The 24,789-nt window shown below is 39.5% G+C and overlaps 1 protein-coding gene across 3 annotated transcripts in view; it reads right to left on the reverse strand.

Annotated features, from left to right (window-relative positions):
* Positions 1-14,132: 14,132 nt before the first annotated feature.
* Positions 14,133-24,789, reverse strand: part of FEZ2 (fasciculation and elongation protein zeta 2) — a 28,251-nt gene continuing 17,594 nt past the window's right edge. For 2 of the 3 annotated variants that reach the window (XM_032102589.1, XM_032102586.1), the window contains 3 exons: positions 24,714-24,789; positions 22,448-22,513; positions 14,133-16,274 (listed from right to left, as the gene is read on the reverse strand). In XM_032102589.1, the coding sequence (XP_031958480.1) occupies positions 16,258-16,274; positions 22,448-22,513; positions 24,714-24,789 (159 nt within the window). In that variant the 3' untranslated portion in view covers positions 14,133-16,257. Of the gene's footprint in view, positions 16,275-16,722; positions 16,752-22,447; positions 22,514-24,713 lie in introns of all 3 variants that reach the window. The other variant, XM_032102588.1, reaches the window with a different exon arrangement.

The following is a 24,789-nucleotide window of genomic DNA, read 5'->3' on the forward strand; positions in this document are numbered from 1 at the left end:
TCACGTCTCTCAGTGCTTCGGTGGTGACCAATTTAGTGGCTTCACAGAGATTATCCCCGAGTGCCTTCACTATCTTCACAAAGTGCTTTGAAAGGATTAAAGCAGCATCTGCTATGGGCCGTTCTAGAAAAGGGCAAGGAAACTAAAACGCTGTGATGGTACAGAGGAATTACTCTGTTTGACATAGCTGTGACTGTGGGAAGGCATGGGAAAAAAATGGACTTGGATATGAAAGGGCCTAAACCAGCCTTTTCGTAAATCCATAGGAACTGCAGGCTGGGTCCGCGGAAGGGACACAAAAAAACAAACGCGCCTTGGACGCGGCGGCCCCTCCTCTGCTCCCTCTGCTCGCCCCAAGCCCAGCCGTGCCTTCCCCACGGCGACCCGCCCCAGGTACAGCAGGGCCACGGCACCCCCTGGGCAGGGGCAGCGCTGGGGCGGCTCCGGAGCCCTGGCCAAGCCGGGAAAAGGGCGACCAGCTCCGGGCACACCTGGGGGCAGCGCAGCGAGCCCTGCTGGGAGCAGCCACACGGACGCTTCAGTCCTGCTGCGAGCTGCGCCCCGCAGACCTTCGGGGGGACCACACTGCCGACCCCATGGGGCCGGAGCGAGCCCTGCACAGCCCCTGCCAGCTGCATCCCATGGCCGCCCTGGAATCACCGCTCGGGGCTGCACCTGAGGGCTCGGGCAGCTGCGCCCGGCAGGATAATGAGTGAGGAAACCCCCTGAAATCACTGATACCTCAGGGCACCTGACTAAAGCAAGTGAGGAAACGACCAGATTAGGACACAACAGGGCAATAAAGCCCATTTTACGAACATACCAAACCAACCAGGGGTCTCTGAGGTAGCAGGCAAAGCCAATTTAGAGCAGATACAAGCCAGCAGTACCTCCGATTTGGGCTGCTAAAATGTGCAACAGCCTTTTAATCCTCCCTATTTGCCTCTCTAAATGTTTTCAAAGTGACATATATACCAGTACAAGAAGGCAAGTATCACAGCAGCACTAACCAGCCTGAGATGCTCAGTCTAGGTACATTAGAATCCAGTGTACTGTTTCCAATACAGAAAACCAGAAAAATCCTAAAAATTAAAATTTGTGTGTGACAAAAAACATATGATGAACGTTTCCAACAAGCACCTGTTTTCCCTGAGGAGCACAGAGATTCGGGCAGTTGCCAAAGGAATGATTTTGTCAGAAAGCTGTTGTATGTTCTCACAGCACTATTTTTGCACGATACCTGTCATATAAGGGTTAAAGGAAAGGACCGCTGAAGGAGGAGGCAAAAGGAAAACTATTCAGAAGGGATGGTTTAAAATAATCCATAAGCAGATAGAAAATTGGTTGTGTGGAATAAAAATACAGTTTTGTCTCTGTAAGGCATAAAATCTTCTGAGATTTTACAGAAATATAATTGAGGGATTTCGAGGCAAATCCAATGGTGTATTAGTAGGAACATCTCTACACAGGTTCTTTCTGATAAATTATTTTCATTTTTGCTTCACATTTTTGAATTAGAATATTCACTACAAAATGAAAAAACTGTTGATATCCAACAAGACATCACTTAGTCTTGCAATAAACAATCACACAATGATGAGTTATGCCTATGGATTTCACTGAGGTAGCCAGAAAATGCATTTTGTATCAGTGACAGAAGATTTTTCCAAATTCAGATCATCTTTTTTTTTCCCTGGTTCCAATAAAATACACTTGTTGAAAGTATTTGCACATATTCTTTTCTAACACACATTGAATGAAAAGGAAAAAAAATCCTGAGATTAGATCAGTAATGCTTAAAATGTGTTGATGGACAAATGGGAATGTCTGTGCCTGCTGCAAGCCATTTGGAATAGCCTACCTGTAAGAACCAGATCTGAATCTGCTCTTTTGTTGCCAAAGTTCAATTTTGTAGCACCATACCACATCTGAAATACTTAAACTGAAGAGTGATCATAATGTGAAATATGCTTGACCACTTATATTTCAAAACATGCCTGTTTAACCCTGGAGAGTTCCCTTGCTGTGACATTTTAGCATGAAAACAATTGCACTCTATGCATTCTCTAGTTAAATGTCTAAACCACATTTCTTTGCCTGTGTTGGGTTATTTGCCAAACTCAGTTAAGAAAATGGCTACATTATATAATGAATATATTGTAAAAGCCATACTTCTGCCACGATTTCAATGGCCTTTAGCCTATTCAGCTTCATACATTATTCTTGTTCTCATCAATCCTGAATGCTAATGTTTCTCTGAGGAGTTGTGTTCTGTAGCTTGTGACAGATCTAGAAAACTACCTGACAGAAAATACTGCTTGGTCAGTGCTTATCACTGCAATATACAGTTTGAAATTAACTGTTTCTCAAGGAACACTGTTTAGATTGATGCTAATATGAAGACAGGCTATCTTGCCACTTCAGATATCTGCTACTTTTATGTTGAAAGATGATTGAGGAGAATGGAAACTGTGCAGATTAGGTGGCTGAGGCTTTGTATTATTTGACCTCCCTGCTCTGAGCTGAACTCACACTGAGTTGGTTAGGTGACGATAAAGGAAATTAAAACCTTTTGGGCAGCTGAATCAGTTTGTGAGAGATCTCAGTGACGAGTGGGAAGTCTAGCTCCTGAGATGATAGGGAGTTTCCTAAGAAGAGGGGGGGCACTCTTGGCAACCACTGGTAGAGTGGCTGAAAGGCAGGAGCCTCTCTGTGGCACAAAGGGATACAAGATTCGAGCTCTTTTATATCTAACCTGTCTTTAAGAGTTGCACTGACTTTTTATTAATTGAAAGAATATGACTGCTACAGTAAAACTTGGCTTTTGGGCTTTAAAAGCCTTCCAGTCATCCTTGGTGAGCTCATTAGAGTAGCAGGTTTAAACAAACCTACTTCAAAAGAGTGGCTGGCTGGTGTTCTGTCACTGGGGTGCTTTTACTCTCTGTGTTGCAGCAGTGCTTCACTGCTTCAGTTCGGAAGGGAGCCCAGCTAGAGCATAAAGTTTCCCCAAATATGGGCTTGCATCATATCATATGCCTTCAATCTCAAAATGGTACGTTTTGAAACATGAAAACTGATCCTTAATTTCTTAGATGTTTGTTCAAAAAGGCAGAATGTATTGGGATTTTATTGCTTACCAAACTGTAAATACACTGAAAGAGGCAGGTGCACTGAATGACCTGTCACTTTGACTCAAGTGAAGAAATCACTCCCTGCAGAAAAGGCAGAACAAAACCGCCAGAATTTCATGTATCAGCAGGACTTTAATGTCAGGAGAAACTTAAAAGTTGCATTCTAGACACTAAGCAAGCTATTGCAAATTCAGCAAATTAGGGAATTAGACAGGGAAAGAAAAAAGGGAAGAAAAAGCATTTCAAAGTGTATTTCATTTATGAGAAAAGAAAATAAAGAAAGAACACTAACATGGGAAAAAGTCTCAATAGCTATCCAACACATACTTCCTACCACCTACAATTCTCCCTGGTGTTATACTCACCCTTCCACACTTTCTCTTGAGTCTTCATGCAGTTGGCTTCAGTCAGGGGAGGAAATGGTTACAGGGAGCATCATATTCCTATTTTTTTTCTGGAAGGAACACAATGGCAGTACCCAAGCATGATGTTGAAACTGCTGATTTCTTCCCTCTCTTTCTAATGTCCACTCCGGGCTTCTTTCGGTACATTTTCTTTATTACTTTACACCTTGTTATTTTTATTTGGTATGGTACTCCACATTATGTCTGAACGACCTGTCTAGAAAATATCTTACACATGTTGTATGCTTCTTATCTGTTTCCTCGGCCACCTATAAGCCAGTTTTGCCTGTTTCCAAGGTTTACTGCTGAGCTGTCCATAGCTCTCAGCTGACATTTCCATGCCCTCTTCTCTCATCCTCTTCATGTCTGCATTCCTCTCCTCTGCACCCTGTGTTGCCACAGGCAGCCCTCAATTGCCAGGCCAGGCCTTTTTTCTTTTACATCGCAATATTAAGATGATGGAATACATATTTCACTATACACAAAATAACTACTCGCTATTCTTGTCTGTACAAAAATTGTGTTTATATCCCATGGCCAAATAAGGAAATAGTCACCTGATAATTAAAATAAACTGCTGCTACAGCTAAGCCAGCTAAAAAGTTCCAGGCAGGCTAAGGCAATCTGAGGCAAAGCAAGCCTGGCATACCTCAGTACCGCAATGTCAGCACATAGCCTGTGTGTGTACATATATACACATATGTGCAATAGCTATTGCAGTAGAAAAACTGTATCTGTGGGCCTACAGGTTACACAGATCAGGCAGTGGCTGGACAGAGCTGCATTGGCTTCAGCAAAGTTTTGTTCATCATATAAAATTATAGAACAAAGCAAGCTTCCTGCTTAACTCCATCTGTTCTTGCCCTGTGTCAAATTATGCACACATTGATTCTGAACACTTTTTAAAAAGTGTGGGTTTCCTTTTGGATGATGCTTTTTGATCACTTTTGATGACCCTGAGCACGCTCAGCAGCAACATCCAAACTGGCAAAACAACACAGACCTTTATCTTAATGTGTTCATATGAGATTGTGCGCAGGCAGCATCAAATAGAACAAAACCTAGGGCACTGTGCTTTCATTGCCTTGCCTTTCCCACCATGTCTCAGGACAGAGCCTGTGAGGTTTCTCCCCATTACTCTTATTTGTGTTTGCCTTGCATAAAACATCCAGAACTTACAGGGTAATAAGGTTCACACCCTGAAACTTCCCACCCAAACCTCAGGTATGTTGTCTTCCTAAAGCTTCCATTCAAAGTGATGAGCTTTCCAAGGGCTTAACCACAATTAGAATTTTATCCTGGATTAAGAGAATACACCACAGGAGGAAGAAATCACTGCAAATATAAATAATCTTAACCTGCTGTTATTCTTCTGTCAGTTGAATCCAATTAAATGTTTCCAGGTGCCAGCTGCTATTATAAACTATATCACACAGACTCGTATGAAATGTTTAATATTTGCATTCCAGCAAGTGTGGGAGCGGAAAATAGGAGTGGCTCCTAACAATGACCAGTCTAGGAAACTGCTGCATCAGAGGAGTCCTAAGCATGCTGGTTTCTTCTGCTCTTACCCTTTATGGACTTCTTGTAAGTTTCTGTTGAAAATCAGAAAGAATGCCTCCTCCCAGGATGCTGAAAAGGAAAAATGTTTTTCTTCTGATACCTAGCTCATGCTTCTGAACATCTCATGGACTCACAGGTATAATGGACATTTCCAGAATACAGAGAATATCATTCACACAAACAAGATTAGAGCTTGGAAAGCATCTAACCTACTAGGAGGTTACTTGAAAACAGTACAAGCATTTAGAGAATCACTTGCAATCTATATCACAATACACAATCAACTCAAGACTATAAAGTTTTATGGACAACAAGACACTTTTCCTTACTTCCTATGTACTGTTGCTTTTATATCTTCTCATATACTGGCCTGTATGGATCCATGCATTAAAATATCAGTACCCATGAGTCTTTATGTCTGAGCTCCCAACAAAGAGGAAACCAGAAATTTCCTTCCCCTTATATGATTTAGTTTACTTCAGGCTGGTACTTCTCCATACATCAAAAATATATGAAAAATACCCAAACAATGTATTTATACTTACACAATGGTAAAGGTCCTTTGCTGCCTTGTTGAATGGGATATATGATTCTAAGACTAGCATCTACACTCTGGAAAGTTAGTGGGACCATTATTTTTTGGACAAACTACTTCAGTTTTTCTTCCAAACTTGGGGAAGAAGTCAGGAGTACAATTTCTAGAAAAGCAAACTGAGGTTTGGATTGCCACTATGTGCCTAGTGGCTCTTTTGTGGGACTGCCAAAGGAATTCTGTATAAATCCCAGGTATCTGGGGCATATGGTAAAACCCGTGAGTTTTATCACAGACATTATTTCCTCACATGAACAGTTTTAACAGAAACATCATTGTGCCACAGAATACAAGTGCTGTGTGAATGGACTCCATTCTGGCTCAGAATTTAATTTGGCATTTTACAGCAGACAGCCTTCTGCCAATAAACTGTGTATAGACAATATTTTATAACCACATTGTACATACTCACTGTATTAGAGAGGAAGGAGCTGCACATCCATACAAGCAGTGGGATTTTACAGAAGAAATTCTGACTCCTTTAAGCTTTTATTTACTAAAGACAAGACTCCTGCTCATTTGCAACAACACAGGTGAAAGAAAGTGAAAAATGTCAGAAACACTGTATATTTTGTAATGCCAAAGATCTCTGTCTTCAGGGCTTTGGCTTCACTAAGAATATTTTAGAAACGTGACAGATACATTATAGGTTACCCTACAGGTGAAACACAATCAGCTGATGATTCCAAAACAGGGCACCTCGGGGCAAAGCAGGAGAGGCAGCACTGCTGCTCCACTGACTTTCTAACACCTGAGCCCCATCACCAGCATCAGCCGTGCTTCAGCCCCAGCACCTGCGAGGAACAGCTCGTGTCTCCAGAACTCCCAGTGCAAGAGCCCCACGTTCCACCTTGAAGATGGATAAAGCCTGCAAGCAGTCACACATATTTGCCAAAGAATGGGGTGCTGGGATGACAAGGGCACAGGCAGATGCCTGTTTCTGTTGCAGCACTTCAGCCATCTCTCCTCTCATCACCACTGCCCACCCCACTCCCTCTTCCTGAGCTTTTGTGTAGAGAAAGGCTGATTCCCTTTACAGTTCCTTCTACAAGGATTTAATGGAGCTCAAGTGCTCATTTATTTTCTTTCTCATCCAAAACACAGGACCTGTACAAAATCAGAATGTAGATTCTCTCAATTCACTGGGTTTATTTGAAGCTGACTGCTTTCCAGCAGCATTTCCTAAAGAAAAAGCAGGTGTGCCATCACTCTATCAGCCTGCTCCTCCCTGCAAATTTGAAGCAATGTGCCAGTCCCAACCACCTGCAACAGAGAAGTAGTTTCAGATGTAAGGATTATAAGAGGTTTCAGGTAAAGCTTTCTCAGCCTATGATAATGCCAAGTGAGAATTACTAATAAAGTTTCCTAGCCTCTTCCTTAAAAGGACATTAAAAGAGGGCAATAGTGGTTATCTGTGTCTTCACCACAAGGTTGGGATCAACAGTCTTACAGAAGACAGAGATACCATCACCTCAGCAGTCCTCAAGAGGCCAAGGTGGTACACAGACAGGCTGTAGATGTTAGCCTTCTTAGTGGGAAACATTGATGCAAGACATACGTAAAGACAAAAAGTTTTGTTTTTTGGTAAACTTCCAAGCATTTCACATTTCTAAGTTGATCTCCTTAACAAAATGGTATTGACACTGCAACTTAAAATCAAAAGGTTGACAAAAAGGGTAATAGATACCAGTAACTTAACTGAAGAACCATATGGTGCTACAAACAGCTTTTCCATGTGAATGAATGCAGCATTTCTACAAGAGGAATAGACTCAGCACAACATAAGACTCACGGAAGAGAAAACACTGTCTCTTCTTTCCCTGCAAAGTTTTAAAACAGTGCTCTTTGCAGGGACTCTGCTCTGAGATGAATTTAGGGAAAGGATGGAAGCAGATGACTTCTTAGAGAAGCAACAGGAACAACTCCAGTAGGGATTTCAGATTGGCTGGTCTGAAAATTACAGTCTCTCTGATCTTGTAAATGAATGGCAAAGTTCTTCAGCACTTCAAAAGAAGCAGTATCAACTTTACAGGGCTGTTTGCCTGGTGTATAAATAAATGGGCTGCTTACTTGGGCAAGAGCACATGCTACCAAGCAAGGTTGGAAGAGGTGAAGAGTTACATCCAAACCGCAGCTTGACATGGCCAAGGAGTTGGGCACTTCATTACATTGCTCACTTTTGCTCATAATCCTTCGAGCAGGTTAGCCACGGCTGTATCTGCTGAGGGAAAACAGAGACCATCACTGTGCACAGACACACAAGAAGTGAGCTTTCACAACACTCTCAGTTCTCAGGTCACTTCACCAATGCAAACTGGAAAAATAAAGAACAAAATTCGAATGGCATTTTGTACCATTAGGGTGCCAAGGCTTTTCACAAAGGACATTTTATTTGCCCAGGCAAACCTGAAAGTCCCTGTCAGTCTCAGAGCTTGGCCACACATCAGGTGAGTGATCTGAGCCTTGCTTGCACCTGTGGTGAGTTTTAAGGTTCTTTTCTAATACTAGGTCAGAGATATTTGCTTTCTCATAATGCTTTCAACTACATGGTATCTCTCAAGGAGTAGAATTGTAAAGCTCTAGGCTATTGAGGGTTTTCTTTACAAGGCTACAAAAACTGATTCTCTAGCATCCTGACTGGAAAGACGAGTTGGTAGAGCTATCCATACCGTGGCAGTACTATTACTGAATGTTCACTTCCACTTGGAGCAAGATGAAGTCAGACTGAAAGACATCTGTGTAATTTCAACTTACAGAGGCAACCCCAAAAAACAATAGCAACTGGTCACAGATGCAAGGTTGTGTCTCCATTCTCCATGAGGTTCCTTCTTTCCCCACAGCAAAACACCCAGGGAAGTAATTGACAGCATGGCAGCCAAGATGGTTCTCTGCAGAAATCCTAGATTTTCCATCCTGCTTGGGATTTCTGGGAATGAAAACTGATGGCAGCAGGAGACTGAGAATAGATGAATACAAAGACTGCAATCAGCTGTTAGTCAAGAACAAAAACCTTCTGACCTGTGTGAACAGCAGAAGGAAATCACCTTTCAGATGCTTCTTGATGCCATCCTCATGATGAGGTACACAGGTCAGGAGCCTGCATTGGCCCTGCAAGAAAAACAAGTGGAGAGCTCTGACTAAACACACCTAATTCAGAATTATCCTTCTAAATCTTTAAATCTAGAACCTAAATCAGTGTACCATGTGAGATCATACAGATCTTGCCAATAGCTCAATTGTTCCCTCTCCTTATGCATACCTGCTAGAATCTCAGGGATAAGGAGGTATGCTTTGTTAAATAGATCCTTGATCCCACCTATGGTCTGATGCCTTCAGTGATGGTAAATCTCAGCTGTGCCTTTTCTACCTCCCTCAGGGCTTTTCACATGTTCTTTTGTTTTCTGACTCTAAGCACCCTCACACCCATCACTGAAGAGTATGATTTCTCTCACTGTAGATGCAGGTGTGCCCCAATCTACCCCCATTACATGCAGCCAACACTGGAAGGAGTATGTCTCCCACACCATGGGAAAAAGGGTTCTGTGGTAAAGAGGAGCACAAGTCTTTCCTCTCTCAGTACTATTCCTGGCACAGCCTCAGATTATTGACTCCGGTGATATAAAAATGTGTCATCCCAGTATTATACTGTCTCAGGATACTTTCCTTCAAATCCCTGAAAATGACTTCTCTGTCTCCAAAGGGACATGACATCAAACAGCTAGGCAAAGACACTCGTGGCACTTTCCATCATCTGTGCAGGGAAAAGAATGGACAAAACCAAGCATGTTTTGGTTGGATTGCTCTGGAACAGCAATTGATGCATTGCTATGTGGACTAGCAGAAGCAGCCAGGAAAGTCTACCTGTCAGTGCTATTAACAGCTTTGAGAAAGTCACATGCCTTCTCTGGTAGCAGGCTCTCTGTACTGAGTCATATGAAATTATTACTTTAGCAAGACAGTCAACATTTATAGCACTCTCTTGTTGCTCACTGTGAAGCTAAGATTTGCATTCATTTTACACTTTTACTTTGCTACCTCTGTCATGGCAAAGCTGAGCACCCCACCTCAAGCTGCCTGAAGGAGCCCGAGTCTGCTCCCCTGAATTCCAGGGCTTTCTCTCTGTCACTTGCCTTCCTCACCCGCCCTTTCACATCAGCCACCATGCTGACTGGCTCATCCCTGTCTTTACGCCCTGCTGGAGGAGTTTCTAGTCCTCAGTACTCTCTAGGCAGTGGGTAGCTCTGGTTCTGTGAGCAGCTGATACATCTCTGCAGGAGCACCATTAGGATTAGCATGGCTCATGTTTGCAGTCATTACTGGGCTTGGAGGTGAGAGAGACAGGCCTTGCACTTCCTGTGGTGCTGAACAGGGACATGCAGATCCCTGGCTGGAGGCATCATGACTTACTGTCTGCCAGGGCAGAGAGCTTGCTGGCTACAAATCCTGCTTTGCCCCTGCACTTTTTGATGTTTAAAACCGTATTCTCTAATAGAAAGGCTCAGCTTTCACGAAGTACGTCCTTCAAAGAATAATTTAATTTCACAAGATCCTTTACACAGTAATGGTTATAAACCCCCCTAAGCTTTCACAAAGCCTTGCTTTTACCAGTCAGTACTGGGGCAGGTCACTGACCACAGAACCAACCAGGGACCACTACAAGTGACTTACGGAGGCCTGGGTGTTAAAATTAATTTATAGTTTCAGAAGAGATGACAGCAAACTCGCTGCAAGTAGTTGTACATACACATGAAAATAGTAATGACTGGCTCCAGGCACTGAATGTCTTCAAACAGGCCCTGACTTCCAGGGAAACAGGAGGTGTATTGCAGATGGACATCACACTGCAGCGATGTATTGTTTAGATGGCCTTAGGAAGTGGAAACACAGGCCTAAAGGTGAAAACCCCATAGATTTTGGTAGGAAATATGTGCTCACTGGGGAGCATTAAAAAGAGATTACTTACCTTACCCTCAGTATTTAACCCTCCACAGAATGAACTCCCATACCAACTGCTATACGAGAAAATACTCAGAGCTCATCCCCAGGGCCAGCTTTTGTAGCTAAGCAAATTATCACATTGTAACAAACGTTGTAAACCATGGCTTTATTAATAACGAGTACGTATACACAAAGGCTTTCCTGTGCTTGTCATATCATCTTCACAAAGTGATCGTGTGTGAATAGCTTATCTTTGGGCTTCATCTTGCGATGCAACACTCGAACTGAGAGATGCTTCAGTGGTGACGGATTGCTGCCATCCTGTGGCAGGCACGTGCTTTTCAGACTGACACTTGCCTGAGAGAAAAGTCCTTTAAGGGTGTCGTTTTAGAAAGAACTCCTACTAACCTGCATTACTCTTAAATGCCACAGAAAGAAAGCCAGTCGTCTGTAACCTGCAATGTTCAGATCTTAGAAAGCCATGAGCCACTACAGAGATTCCATTACAAATTACTCTCCAAAGCAGAAAATGAGGAGCAGGTGACAATGGGCTCATGCCACCTTTTTACTTAGAGAGGTATTGCAGCATTCTGTGGTCTAACTCCAGAAAGGATGCTAACTCTAGCCCAGTTCTAACCTTCACCATTTCAGAGTGCCAGTTCCAGAACGGACATAAGTAAAAGGCTATCCCTGTTTCTGATGCCAACTGCGCTGGTGTACTCATTTGGAAAAGCTACCAAGTGTCTCGAACAAGGTGAACCCTCTGCTAAGATTGTATCCAAACTCAATACAATAGCACTGTTCCTAACACTGAGTCTAAGGGTGTGTGTTTGGGGAGGTGCGTGACACAAATGAACTATAGTGAATGACCAGTTGATTGTTACTTTCTGAGATTCTGTTTCTCACATCTTATCCCCAGTTCTAGTCTTTGGCGGGAGAAAGTTTTCTGTAAAGTGGCTGTGAGACCGAGGCATCTGGGAACACACGTGAGAACTTGCAGGTTGACAGTAGTGGGTCCAGTATTGTTTAACTTGTTCATCAATGACCTGGATGAAGGAGCAGATGCCTCCTCAGCAAGTTCACTGATGACACAAAGCTGGGAGGAGTGGCCAATGCCCCAGAGGCTGTGCAGCCCTTCAGAAGGACCTCAACAGGCTGGAGAGATGGGCAGAGAGGAACTGTCTGAAATCCGACCAAGGAAGTGCAGGGTTCTGCACAGGGAGAGGAATACCCCCAGGCACCAGCACAGGCTGGAGCCTGACCTGCTGGAAAGCAGCTCTGCTGAGAGGGACCTGGGGGTTCTGGTGGACAACAAGCTGTTCATGAGCCAGCAGTGAGCCCTTGTGGCCAAGAAGGCCAATGGAATCCTGGGGTGCAGCAGGAAGAGCATTGGCAGCAGGTCAAGGGAGGTGATCCTGCCCCTCTACTCAGCCCTGGTGAGGCACATCTGGAGTGCTGTGTCCAGCTCTGGGCTCCTCAGGACAAGAGAGACGTGGAGCTCCTGGAGCAGCTCCAGTGGAGGGTAACAAAGATGATTAAGGGACTGGAGCATCTCTCTTATGAGGAAAGGCTGAGGGAGCTGGGCCTGTCCAGCCTCAGGAAGAGACACTGAGAGGGGACCTCATCAATGTCTGTGAGTATCTGAAGGGAGGTGCCAAGAGGATGGAGCCAGGCTGTGCTCAGTGGTGCCCAGCAATAGGACAGGAGGCAATGGGCAGAAACTGATGCACAGGAAGTTCCACCTGAACATGAGGAAGAACTTCTTTACTGGGCAGGTGACCACACACTGGAATACATTGACCAGAGAGGTTGTGGAGTCTCCCTGACTGGAGATACTCCAGAACTGTCTGGACACAATCCTCTGTAATGTGCTCTAGGATGGTGACCCTGGTATCCAACTTTTCTACACGATGAAGAAAAAAAAGGAAAAAAATTGCAGCACAAAGTTCAGTAACTATATCTCTCAGTTCATACAGTTTCATTATTGTTAGGACAGAACAGTGATCAGCTAATCCAGACAGCCATTGCTGATCAAGACATTCAAACAAAACAGCCAGAATTCCTGAGGTAGGTCCTGGTCAAAAGAATGTGGGCAAGGGAACAAGACATCTAATTTCACCAGTCAGGACAAACTGCTTAAACATGTTCCTTCTGGTTCCTCAGGTGTCAGAAACTTTGCAAGGAAGGTAACTAGCACATCTCCATCATTACATGGGCCCTATTAAATGCTCCAAGCACACTGCTACCTGCAAAATTGCAGACACCTTGAAAATAAATTGTATTGTCTTTGCATTACAACAGGTAGATTGCCTGTATTACAATCAGATTGTTTCTGTTCAGGGTTAGAATAAACACTTCTGTGCCCACAAGAAAAGCAGAACACTAAATTCACAAAATGTGAGTTAAGATCCATTTTGTTTTGAGATTTCGTATTTTACCGGATGATAGTTTTTTTGAGGTTTTTTAACTTGGGAGGTTCATAAGTTTTAAAAATCAGGATTAATATCTGAATCAAATAATAGTTCCACCATTGCCTGAAACAAAGATACACTGCAGAATGACACAAGGAGTCAGTATGTTCCAGTTTGGATCCATCAGAGCCAGGAGCACTCTGCTAGAAAGCTTTGCCAGTGAGGCTGCTGCTGTCCACTGCCTGTGGCTGCCAGAGCCAGAGAAGCAGGCCTCCTGCTGCACAGGCTCTGCACCATCTACAGCTTCACAAGTTGAAACCCAGACCACAAATTGTCCCTTTGGAAATGAGAAGGAGGCTGCTGTGAAAGGTGCTGCGCAGATATACGCTTGATTATCAACACTGTTGCCAAGCACGCAGGGTGCCATTTCTGGCCTAGCTACAGCTTCCAGGTGAAAAGCATGCACAAAGAATGCCAGGGTAATCCACTCTGGAAGCAACAATGTGAACAGCTATGGTACTAATCCAAGTTAAAGGCTACGATTACCTGGCACAGTCAACAGCAGATGTTCTTCATCATCAATTTCTTACACCAGCTGAGAGTCCAGCTACATCTATCACGAGAAGGGAACCAATGTTGTTTTCAAGTTTTTTCCCTTAACCAAAACCACACAATTTTAGGACTCTTGACTACCTCTGACATCCTGGCCAGATAGTCCCTGACTCAAAATTCTACCCTATCCATGAAGCAAATAAACTTCAAACAAAAGAGCTGAAACACAGAAAAAGGGTTAGATAAAAGCAGACAAAGAAGTAAAGCAAGTGGTACAAATAAATTAAGTACCTTAAAACTCAATGACTTTAGGGCAACTTTGCTTCCAGCGCTCTTCATATCAAAATTAGAACTGATTTTCACAAAATCTCTGCTCAGGTATCTGTCAGCTGTTTTTGGGTGGCCATTTACAACTGTCACATGCTAAAACTAAAAAGAAGAATGAAATCCATCTCCCTGAAAGAATGCAAGATTCAATAATGGATCAGGAAGAAAAGGATGCATAGTAGAGACTACAAAGTACATAGAACTCAGCAGAAAAGCAGATTTGCATGGTTCTTTTTATTCAAATGTTTTGAGATCTGTTTTTTTAAATGTACATATATAGGTATACATATAATACTTGCCACATTTGGCAGCTGTTGTTTATGCATACAAGGTAAACAGGTACTTTTCATACTGAAATCTTGTTTAGTCTGATGAGAGGCATGAAATTCCCAAGCAGATGCTTAGCTCACTAAAGCTGTTTCTGGTCTTTATTTCCAGTTTCATTACTTTTAGTAGTTTGTGACTTTATGTCATACAAGATTTGGTACAAGTAACACAAACTTTGACAGAAGTTTTTCTGTTGTTGTCCTTTTTTTTTTTTCTTCTCTTAATTGTTGTTTATTTTGTTCCATCTTGTCACTTCAAGCCTCATCAGGAGATTGAAGCACCTCTGAATAATCTCACACAGAGACATGGTGGGTTTCACATATGCACCTTTTTTAAAATAAAGCAGGGTCATCCCCTTTGCCTATTTCCAGGTATCAACAGTCAACATCAAGAATTTCTATACAAAAAGCATGCCATAATGAATATATAACACACCAGCTACAGAAATAAATGGCAGCCTTCTTTTTAGAGAAACCACAAATGAATTAAAATAAAGCAACAAAAAAACTTCTTCATATATGACACACTTAGGGAGAGGATCTATTTATTCCTGAGCAGGCTGGCAAGTATCCATTGGTGGTCAAGTGGGGGAGAGGGAGGAGAAAAAGAATTTTAAGCTGAAAAAGGCACAAAAGACAAAAATATTGAGGCCTTTAGAACAAAAAAAATGCACTATGAGAACTATTTTCAAACCATGTTGTTTTACTGATCAAAATCGTATTTGGTGATGACGATAAAGCTGAAGATGAAGGATGACGCAAGGTATTCAGGTATTCTTTAACAGAACCCCTGAAGACTTTAGATGGAAAAAACTGAAGAAAACACGTTTGTCTCTTTAGAACTTTATATTCCAATGCCTTCAGATATTCAGTATATGTATCTGGATGAAGAAACAATAGGAACTCAAACTAGAAAAAAAGTGGTTGGGTTTTTTTTTTTTTTTGTTTGTTTTTTTAAATTAGTACTCCTTACATTTAAATCTCATCTTTTAGACTGGCAGAATTACTTGTGACAAGTATTTAAAGTTGAGATTATGGGGTACGTTTCTTTTACAGGATTTGTAAAATACATTCTCATCTGTTTCAATGCAGGTCCATCATCACAGAGGAGACAGTGCATACAATTTACAAGAGAGATTTGTAGTAAAATCCAGAGGTACGCAAAACCAAACATCTCAATATAATACTAGCTTGGAAGTCAGGTGCAAGTTTTTCAAACTGTACATGTATTTTTAAAAAGATACTGCCTTTTAAAATGTTTATATATCGAAGCATTTTCATTAAGATCAAACACTTTTTAAAACCAGTAAAATTATAGCAGCAATACGGGAGAATATCTAAGCCACATGAACATTAATAACTAAAATAAAACCAAACATGAAATACTACATAAGTCAGATGTTTGTGTTAATACCAAGAACAAGTAACACGCAATTACTTATGTCAAACCAGGAAATCTGGATTTGTTCATCTATGAACAAATCTTGTATAGTTCAAGGCTACCATTTACAAAGCAGTGTTGATTTCTGACTTTCAGAATCACCTTCCTGGAGTGTCCTGGAGAACTCACTTGAATCTTAAATTCCAAGTCTGACTAAGATTGTTTTTTAAACTTTGTTTAGGAACTAAGGATGCTTTTAAATACTGATTCCTTAAAATGAGGCTTATTTTATTTACACTATTCAAAGTTTACTTTTCCTTCCAACAACAAAATGTGCAGGAGGATTTACTACATGCTATACAATGTAAAAATAGACTTTAAAAAGTCAGAACAATGCAAGTAAAACTGTACAATGTTTGTTCCCTGCTCCAGTTCATTGCACTATTAAGTTAAACTGGATGAGTTGTCATGCCCAGTTGACTTACTGTATAATCAGAAAATCCACACACACAGAGGAGGTAAATGAATACTGCTTTAGGTATAGAGCCAAATGAAAAAATAATATGAGTTATATCCAAGGAAAGCTTCTCATCACAGAAAGGAGCATGGCTAATTCTGAAAGGCAGCCCTCTTCATGTAGGACACAGAACTGCAAAAAAACCACAAATACACATAGATAAATATCAGTGAAGCTGGTCTGCATAAAAATGTAATGTATATACTAAAATACTTAAATATTGGATTCTACCCTATTAGTAACACAGTAAAATCTAGTAATCAACTGAAACTGGCAACTAAGTTTTCAGCCTCTCTCAAAAGTTAAGGAAGTGACACAACCCACTATCTTTAACTAATATTATCCAGAAATGAGTTAACTAAAGGTCATGTCTTAAATAGTGCTTTTTAAAGTGTTATATCTGAAAACAAAATATTAAATAACAGGTGACGCATGCAGTTATATTTTAAAAATATGCACTGACAATTTGAGATTCTAACTCTACTTTCTAATTCTGGTGCGTGTACTAGAATCACACAGTGGGAAGATAAGACATGTCCTTCATGTGTTTCTCATTCCTGTTTCAGTATAAGACACAAACCTCAGAGCAATCCAGCTTTCAAACCAATGCTAGCACAACACAAAAGCAAATAAAGAAGTCAGGTGTAACAATTAAACAAAAACTTCAAAGGCAAGAAAATAAAATGTTCTCATTATCTGAAATATTTGCATAATTTAAATAGAACAAGGTGCAAATTCTTGCTTCGTTAAAACAAAAAAAAATATTTTAAGTTTTTACTTGAAAGATCAGTTATGAAATAGCAAGGTGAAAGATGGACAATTATTCTGCTTCCATGACATCTACATTCAGAAAAAAATTTCAGGCATTTTACTAACTAGTAATGTATAGCATATTATTTTTAGCACTCTGTCACAATTACTGTTTGAGGACAACTGGAAAACAATACAGCTTAGCAGTAAATACATCTTATAACAGTTTACAGTAATAACACATCTGATTTCAAAGGCAATCATTTCAGCTGTAAGTACATACTTATATATTTTATACAACAGTTAGGTAAAAATTGTCCTTGTACATGAAGCTAAATCTTCACATTTTGTAAAAACTGGAAGTACAAAAGTACTAATCTTGAAATAACACATGTCTAGACGTGATACCAGACAACCTACCCTAACACCTTAATTCTGTGTATACACCGGTTAACATTTCATATATATCACTGATTTGTTCTGGAAGTAGCTAAATTAAGGAACTCTTGCTTCCAGCAGATTTTGTCAGATATTCTTCACTACCCATATAGCAATAAAACAAGATGATTCCCCTTCCCACAATGCTGTCCTCAGCTTCTACTTTAAACCTGCTGTGAACTCCATCCCAGCAGGCACTCCCATGTTCTCATGGCTCCAAACAGACTGGAGCCCCTGCATGTGCATTCAAGTAGGTGAATACATCAGACCCAAGCAGATGTTGGCTTTTCAAGGCAACAGCCGTCAGCTCAATACAAACAGCAGTTTCAGTCCTTCTCCTACCTAGATGCTGCTCCCTACAGTATTTCTGTTACTCCCACAATACTTGTTTCTGTCTTGTGGGGTTGAAATTGGCAATTATTATTTGTGAGACTGAAGACAAAAACAATTGCACAGAGGGATTTTCTTCAGAACGCAACCTAAACTTGCCATACTGCAAAGATTACAGGTGCAACTACACTATATATAATATATATAATACCATAAATATAAATACTAATTTTTATAATTTGTAAAATATACTACCTGCATTATTGTACTCGGCAAATTAATCATAATGAAGAAAGTCATTACATTATACATGCAACAAGAAAGACTGAAAGCTTCTTTAAAAAGAAAGTAAAAATTCAATGTGCAGTCCATACAAACACACTTTCATTAAAGGATATGGTACCTATTACTGTTGCAACACCTAAAACCAATGCAGCTACAAGGTATGACACAAGTATCTCCATCTGCTTTACAGCCTAACTTGTGCACAAGAAACTTGGTTTATTTAGGTCTTTCAATGGACATAAGCACAGTGTTTTCAAAGCACATTGTATTTGTTCAACCATCAAAAAAGGTCAATAGAAAGATGAGCACAAACAGCATTTAAATACTGTGACCTTACGAAGCTGCCAGCTTCAGTCCAGAAGCGTGCTTGCTAAGGTAAAGAATTTCAGTCTTGGTTTGGTATTTCTTTCCCTGTCAGTAATTCATTCCCCTACCCTTTTTCAAATCCCAGTTTCTCCTTCATGACTCCTAGTGATAAAATGTAGTAACAATATTGATATATTAAAATACATCCAGAAAAAACTAAGCACAATTGCAAATGCTGATCAATTTCATGTTACCATCCATTTTAAGGTCTAAATCTATAAAATATAATGTAAATTATATGCTAGTGGGAGAAGAACTACAGTTCACTTGCAAAGCAAATCACTAATTCCCTTTCATTATTGTTAAGTTCAGGATAGAAATGTTCACTGAAAAGTAAAAACAAACAGAACCTCACAAAAGGAAAAATATCCCCTTGAAAATAATTAGGCTGCAGTAAGAGCAACATGAACAAGAGAAGGTAAGCTGCTACACTGTACCACTCCTCACAGGGTTTGTACTTAGTCTGGCTTTGGGATACTTACCTTTGAGGAGATACTTCTTACAGAAAAGATCAAGGGGAAAGCTGAACACCCCTGGAAAGAGGGACTTAAGCATGACAAGGAAAATGACGGTATTTTTAACATTTGGGGGGACACAAGGGGCAGTAGAAATTGGGGAAAGAAGATGCTTTAAAGAAAGCAAGCACCAGAAATATTTTCAAAACTCATAATCCTATTGAGAAATGCATATAGAGTGGTTTTTTCCCCTAACATGAAATGCACTGAGTTGTTCTTTTTAATATCTTTATTACACTGGATTTGCCCACACCAGGTTTTGAGGATTTCTACTTCCAGCATTTCAGAAAGATTAGCTGGTTATGAAGAATAAAGTGCAAGAATGATCCATAGTAACACAGAAGGTCAATAGGAGATCTGGCTGTAGAACTGTCCTTCAAGTTCCTGCTCTTGTCCAAACAACTTTACTCAATCATTATGAAATGAAGATAGTGAGTATTAGACAACACAGAGGAGTCTGCGTGTGTGTCTTCCCACATGATCCAAATTTCAGAATTATTTTGGCATTTAGCTCAAGTTATTCAAGATAGTGAATTCTACAAAACATGTTGGAATTCACAGAAAATATAAACTTATTTCACTATCTTCAGAACACCAATAATGTGGTAAGATTTCTTGTTACATCAACACTTATGCTCAATCTTATGGTTCCATTTACCTTTCCATGTTCACAGCATTCTTCTTTTATTTGTTCCTTTACATTGTACCAACAATACTTTGGGAATAATCTTTTTCCTGACATTTTTTCTTCAGTTCTTGCTTCTGAACAATTAAAGCAACTTTTCAACAGTGCCCACCCATATCTGGGCAAGTCTATTATTCTGTGGACAGTCATAACACCCACATAAGACTGCATATTCTAATTTTTTACATACCACAGAATAGCAAGACAGTGCTGCTTTAAAAAATAATTAAGAGCTTGTTTGTAAGTTTCTTTTTCTGCTCTGTAAAACAGAATATAAAGTTTGAAAAAAGGTTTTACCAGCGCAGTCAGATGCCAAACTGGATTTCCCATAAAGCTACACATATCCTAATGTCACATGTCATTTACTGTCTGCTTTTTTTTGTTGTAAGATTGGAAAAAAAAGATCCTCAAAGGAACATGTACTTAACAGATTTTAACAGAACCAAGTACCTTTGGTGATATAATTCACACATTTCAAAATTTCATGTCTGATTAAAGCTTAAGAAAAAGCAGTAAAATCCATTCAGTGTAAAATGAATACAATTACCACTACACCATACGGATTATTATCACTGGGCCCAGAACTTCTTTCAGAAAAAAAATTCAAACCCTAAATCTTAAAGATTTTTACCTTGCCAAGACATTTTTAATCTTTACAGTGAAGAGAGCAGAATCCTCAAAAAGTAGGTCACTCCTTTTATTTTGGAATTTAAGAATTGGGTTAGAATTTCAGGTATGAAAGCTCACCTGAACATTGATCTAAGTGGTTGTAAAGAATTCAACCAATCTCCTTTTAACTAACTTTAAAAATAATGTCTAGACAATAGACAGATGGCTGGGAGTATTTTGTGCCATGAAAGCCTTGCTGGAATTTAAGGCCAGAAGTTTTAGCAGCAGAAAAAGAGCAATAGGTTACAACTTCAGAAACAATTGGAAGACTTTGCCTGTGCCATAGAATAAATCCACATTACCAGGTTAACACTGTTAGCTGAGTTATAAATATTTAACATAATGTCAGCATAGCATATAAAGTTTAGTTAAGGCTACACTGAAAGGAAAAGTAGAATTCTGTGCTCACAACTCCTTGCCACTGGGCACACAAACCCACAGAGGATGAAGAAAGGCTTGATTCTGTTCACTAAGGAAGTGGTAGCTGAGGGGAAATTGCCTTTTCCTTTCACTGTGAGTGATGTGGGTGATTACGCTTCATGTTCCCACAATTTGTGTTTCACAATTTAAAGACAGCAGTGTTTGCATATAATGACCTGTTTGACCCAAGACACTCGATGGATGATGTTTTTGTAATTGTTGCATCTAACTAGTAGAACATCCCTCGTGACTTTTAAGTAACAAGCATGCAAGAGGCAGGAAGGCACTTCAATTGAAGCTTACTAGGTCATCTTCTCATATATTCAGGTAATCTGCTTTTATAAACTTTCTTTGCTTATAAAGAAAATTTCTCAATTTCCCTAAGATGCCAGTTTCTTCTCAATATCCCAGTAATCTGCAAGTTCTTCTGGATAGCTACATCTAAAAATAAGAGCAGACACTGTGAAGAGCACTGTTAAATCCAGTCACTTACTACCAGATGTATTAAGAAGAGCAAATAGTTTTAATTACTGACAACAGTTCATCTTCTTGGGTCAAAGATTCTGCTTCACAAAACTACAGTTTAGTACCATCACCACTGATAAAACCTTGACCATGTTCCTACATGGCTCACAAGCAAACAAATCTGTCTAATTTAGGAAGAATTTTTAGAAAGAGTAACAATGGAAAAATCAAAGGAATCAACTGAAAGGACCTCTGCATTCTTCTTGTATGTGACATTTCTTCAACCCTGCACAAAACTTAGAAACGGGTCTCTTTCAACATGAAGTCTGTTGGAGCTTCCAGAATACTAAATGGCTTTTTTCAGCTTTTCTGAAGTGACAGAACACTATATGTCACCCATCATTTAAACCTGGAAGTGCTTTCAAATATCTGTGAGATGAGATTACGAGAGTGACTGTAAGTTTGTGTAAGAAATACAAAACCCTTTAAAAATCATATGGAGTGAGTTAAGTCAAATGATAGTGTATTTGAAAAAAGGATGAGACTTGTAATGCATGATACCAAAAGAAGAGAAAAACTTTTGCAGCATCTGAAAAGCAGCATATCATGAACATTTTGGCAGCAAACAAAAAGGCATCCATCATCCTTCTGTACAGCTATTTGTTCAGATCTTGGGAGTTTGATGCATTTGCTAAACTTTAAACACTTAAGAAAATTGTATCATATACCAAGAACTAAGTAAGAACATAAGCATTAGCAAGATCTAGGCAAAAATGAAGTCAGACGAAAAACATTTAAAAATAATCTAACAACATGGAAACTACCTGGAACAACTCCTTAAAGCTAAAGCAAGCAGTGTTTTTCAATGTCTGACATTCTATTAACATAATCAATGCGTAAGACTGGAGAATAAATTATTCACACAAAAACTTTCGAAATAAAATCCTAAGAAGGTATAATAAGTAAAATAAATACTTTTTACTGTTGATCAGAAGGTAACACTTGAAATGAAGCTGTAAGCACTCTGCATAGCAAATGCATTATTACCATGGTCAGTTTGAGTTCCAATACTTAAAAAACTGTACAATGGAAGATTTTAACTATACCCATTTCACTTCATAAGCCAGACTTCTTTGCTCCTGCTGATGCCATTAAGCAGTTTGTTATATTTTACTACCACAAACAAACATGTTTTATTTATGAACTGTACGCTCAGAAAGCTTGGACAAAATAGAACATAAATGAGAGCTGTGTTTGATTGAAAAGCAACATAATTCATGAATGCTGTAGGATCACTATTTTCAAAAACACCTTTTAGGTACTAATACCATATATGTATTAATTTAGCATCAAATAAAAACCCTGCTAAGAAGCATACTCACCCTTTAAAATATAGTCTGTTAACAAGCTTGGCACTTTCTCGCTATCCTCTTTCATGGCATGAAGAACTAAAGTATGAAAAAAATAAATCAGATATTTAGTCATAAATTAAACACAATACTTAAAAGAAATAGCATGGAGCATTTCCAAGTACTCATAGAGATATTACTACCAGATGAAAGAAATCTCTTAACTGAAATATGGGAAGATACAAGACACGTCACATCCCCTCCACCTTTCACTTGTGTAATTCTCACCCAGCTCCACAATTCATGGATGCAAGAGTCCCATTTCATGTGGTTAATTATTACAGTAAAATGCCATCAGTCATAACAACAGCAACAACAAGAAGAAGCTCCTCCTCCCTATAAAAATTCTCACCTAAAGGAAGTCACAACATCCAAAACTAAAGTATGCTAACAAATATTGATGGGCTGGAAATCTCAGGCCAGAAAAGTATGCTGCATTTCTTAACTATCTTTGATCATTACCTCAAATAATGGGATAATGCTGTGAATGATTCTATGGAAATATCAGTGGTGCTTATTTTCCTCCCTGAAATGGTGAATGTTATCTGCTGTAGCTTAGAAAAATCTTGAATACATGACTGAATTTGGCATTAACTTAGAATAATGCAAAAATGCCATTTTTGTGACATATATGGATAGATCTTGTCCATCTTTCCGATTTCTGAAGAAGGAAAACACATGGACAAGCTTGACTGGACACATATAAGCCTGTCTATCACTACATAAAGAAAAATGATGACTGTTCCTTATAAAGCACTCAGGACATGATGGACAGAATCAAAAATACAAAATTATACTGAAAAGCAATATTTAATAAACTCCAAATTCCTCATATGAGACTCTAAACTCAAATTATAACAAGTGTTTTATTTCTAGTTTCATGTTGAAGTAAGACATTAGCGTTCATAACTATGGAGTAAATCACAGCTTTGAAAGAGAAACCAACTGGGCAACCCTAAACACCTGCTTCACTGTCTGCCTTATCAACAGCAGAGACAGGGCGTCACAAGTCTGCAACTGAGTCAGAGGGTCAAGTTCCAACCAGCCCACAAAAATCAGTACTGTTAATACTCTTTACAATGCATTTGTGTCAGACATTTTGTTAATAAACCATCAAACAACACAAAATGTTTTTAAAAGGCTTTTACCCATGCTTAAAAGTGTCAAGTGAAATTTAAATATGGCAAGAGGAAAAAATTTCTTTGCAAGAATAAACATAAAATGAGAAATTCTTTGTCATAAAGTAAATATGAATTAACACCTAAGGCTGTAGAAAAATAAAGGGAACTTTAATTCCTACTTAAACATTTAATTTACTCTTGAATTTATATAATATTTATTTTCTCTTTCCAGGAAACAACCAATGAGCCAACCAATTTACCACCCCTCAGCCACCTGTGGAACCACAGAACTGTTGCTGAAAATCACCTTAAGACATAGTGAGATTCTCCTCTGAGACCTGATCAAACACATTCTACCATCTATTTTCAAACTGTTCCTATAAACATCCAATGAAAGAGATACTATTGACTCCTAGAGATGCTCTGTTACATTAAATCACCTTAAGTAATTTTTTTAAAAATACAACTTCGATTTCTTGCAAATTAGAATTAAAAAATCCCAATGAAATCAAACAACTAGAGGACTTACAACTTCAAATAATTTTGAGGATCTGGGCTAAAAAAGGTGTGAAGAATGGGGAAGTCAAAGCATTGACAAAACTCTGTTTGGTTTGGAATTCCTACTTATCAAAATTTATGAAGAACAAAACCCCTCCATGAAAACCACAGAGAGAAACAGGCTATTTTAAAGGCAGTCAAGTGCAATCATTATGGAACTAGTCCTAAGTATCTTGACATCCACTCCATTTTGTCAAAGTCATTACAATAACCTCAATAAAGCACAGCAAATGTAAACAAATAAGGATATATCAGGCACTGTAAGACCAAACTGTATGCTATGCAGCCAACATCAAAATGTGAGAACATTTACTTCCTGATACATGCTAGTTTCTGGCCTTCAGGGTTTCAGAGAACAGCTAGGAAACAAACCTACCATGAAGGCTCAGAACACAAGCTGGCCAAAATGTATGGTTAAAATCATGCACTTTTACATACATGCCATGGGATAAGGGGGAAGAGAGAACTGGATGGATTCATTGGCTTTGAGCAACTGGAAATACAAAACTGAGGAAAAATACAAAAAGGAGGAAAGGATCAGTGGAATTTCATATGCTCACTTTTGGTTAATGTTTGAAGATCTTCAACAGATGGGGGTCCATTTTTCTTCTCATAAGGAATGACGGTTGTTAAGTA

The sequence above is a fragment of the Corvus moneduloides genome, chromosome 3 (assembly GCF_009650955.1).
Source record: "Corvus moneduloides isolate bCorMon1 chromosome 3, bCorMon1.pri, whole genome shotgun sequence".
Taxonomy (NCBI): domain Eukaryota; kingdom Metazoa; phylum Chordata; class Aves; order Passeriformes; family Corvidae; genus Corvus; species Corvus moneduloides.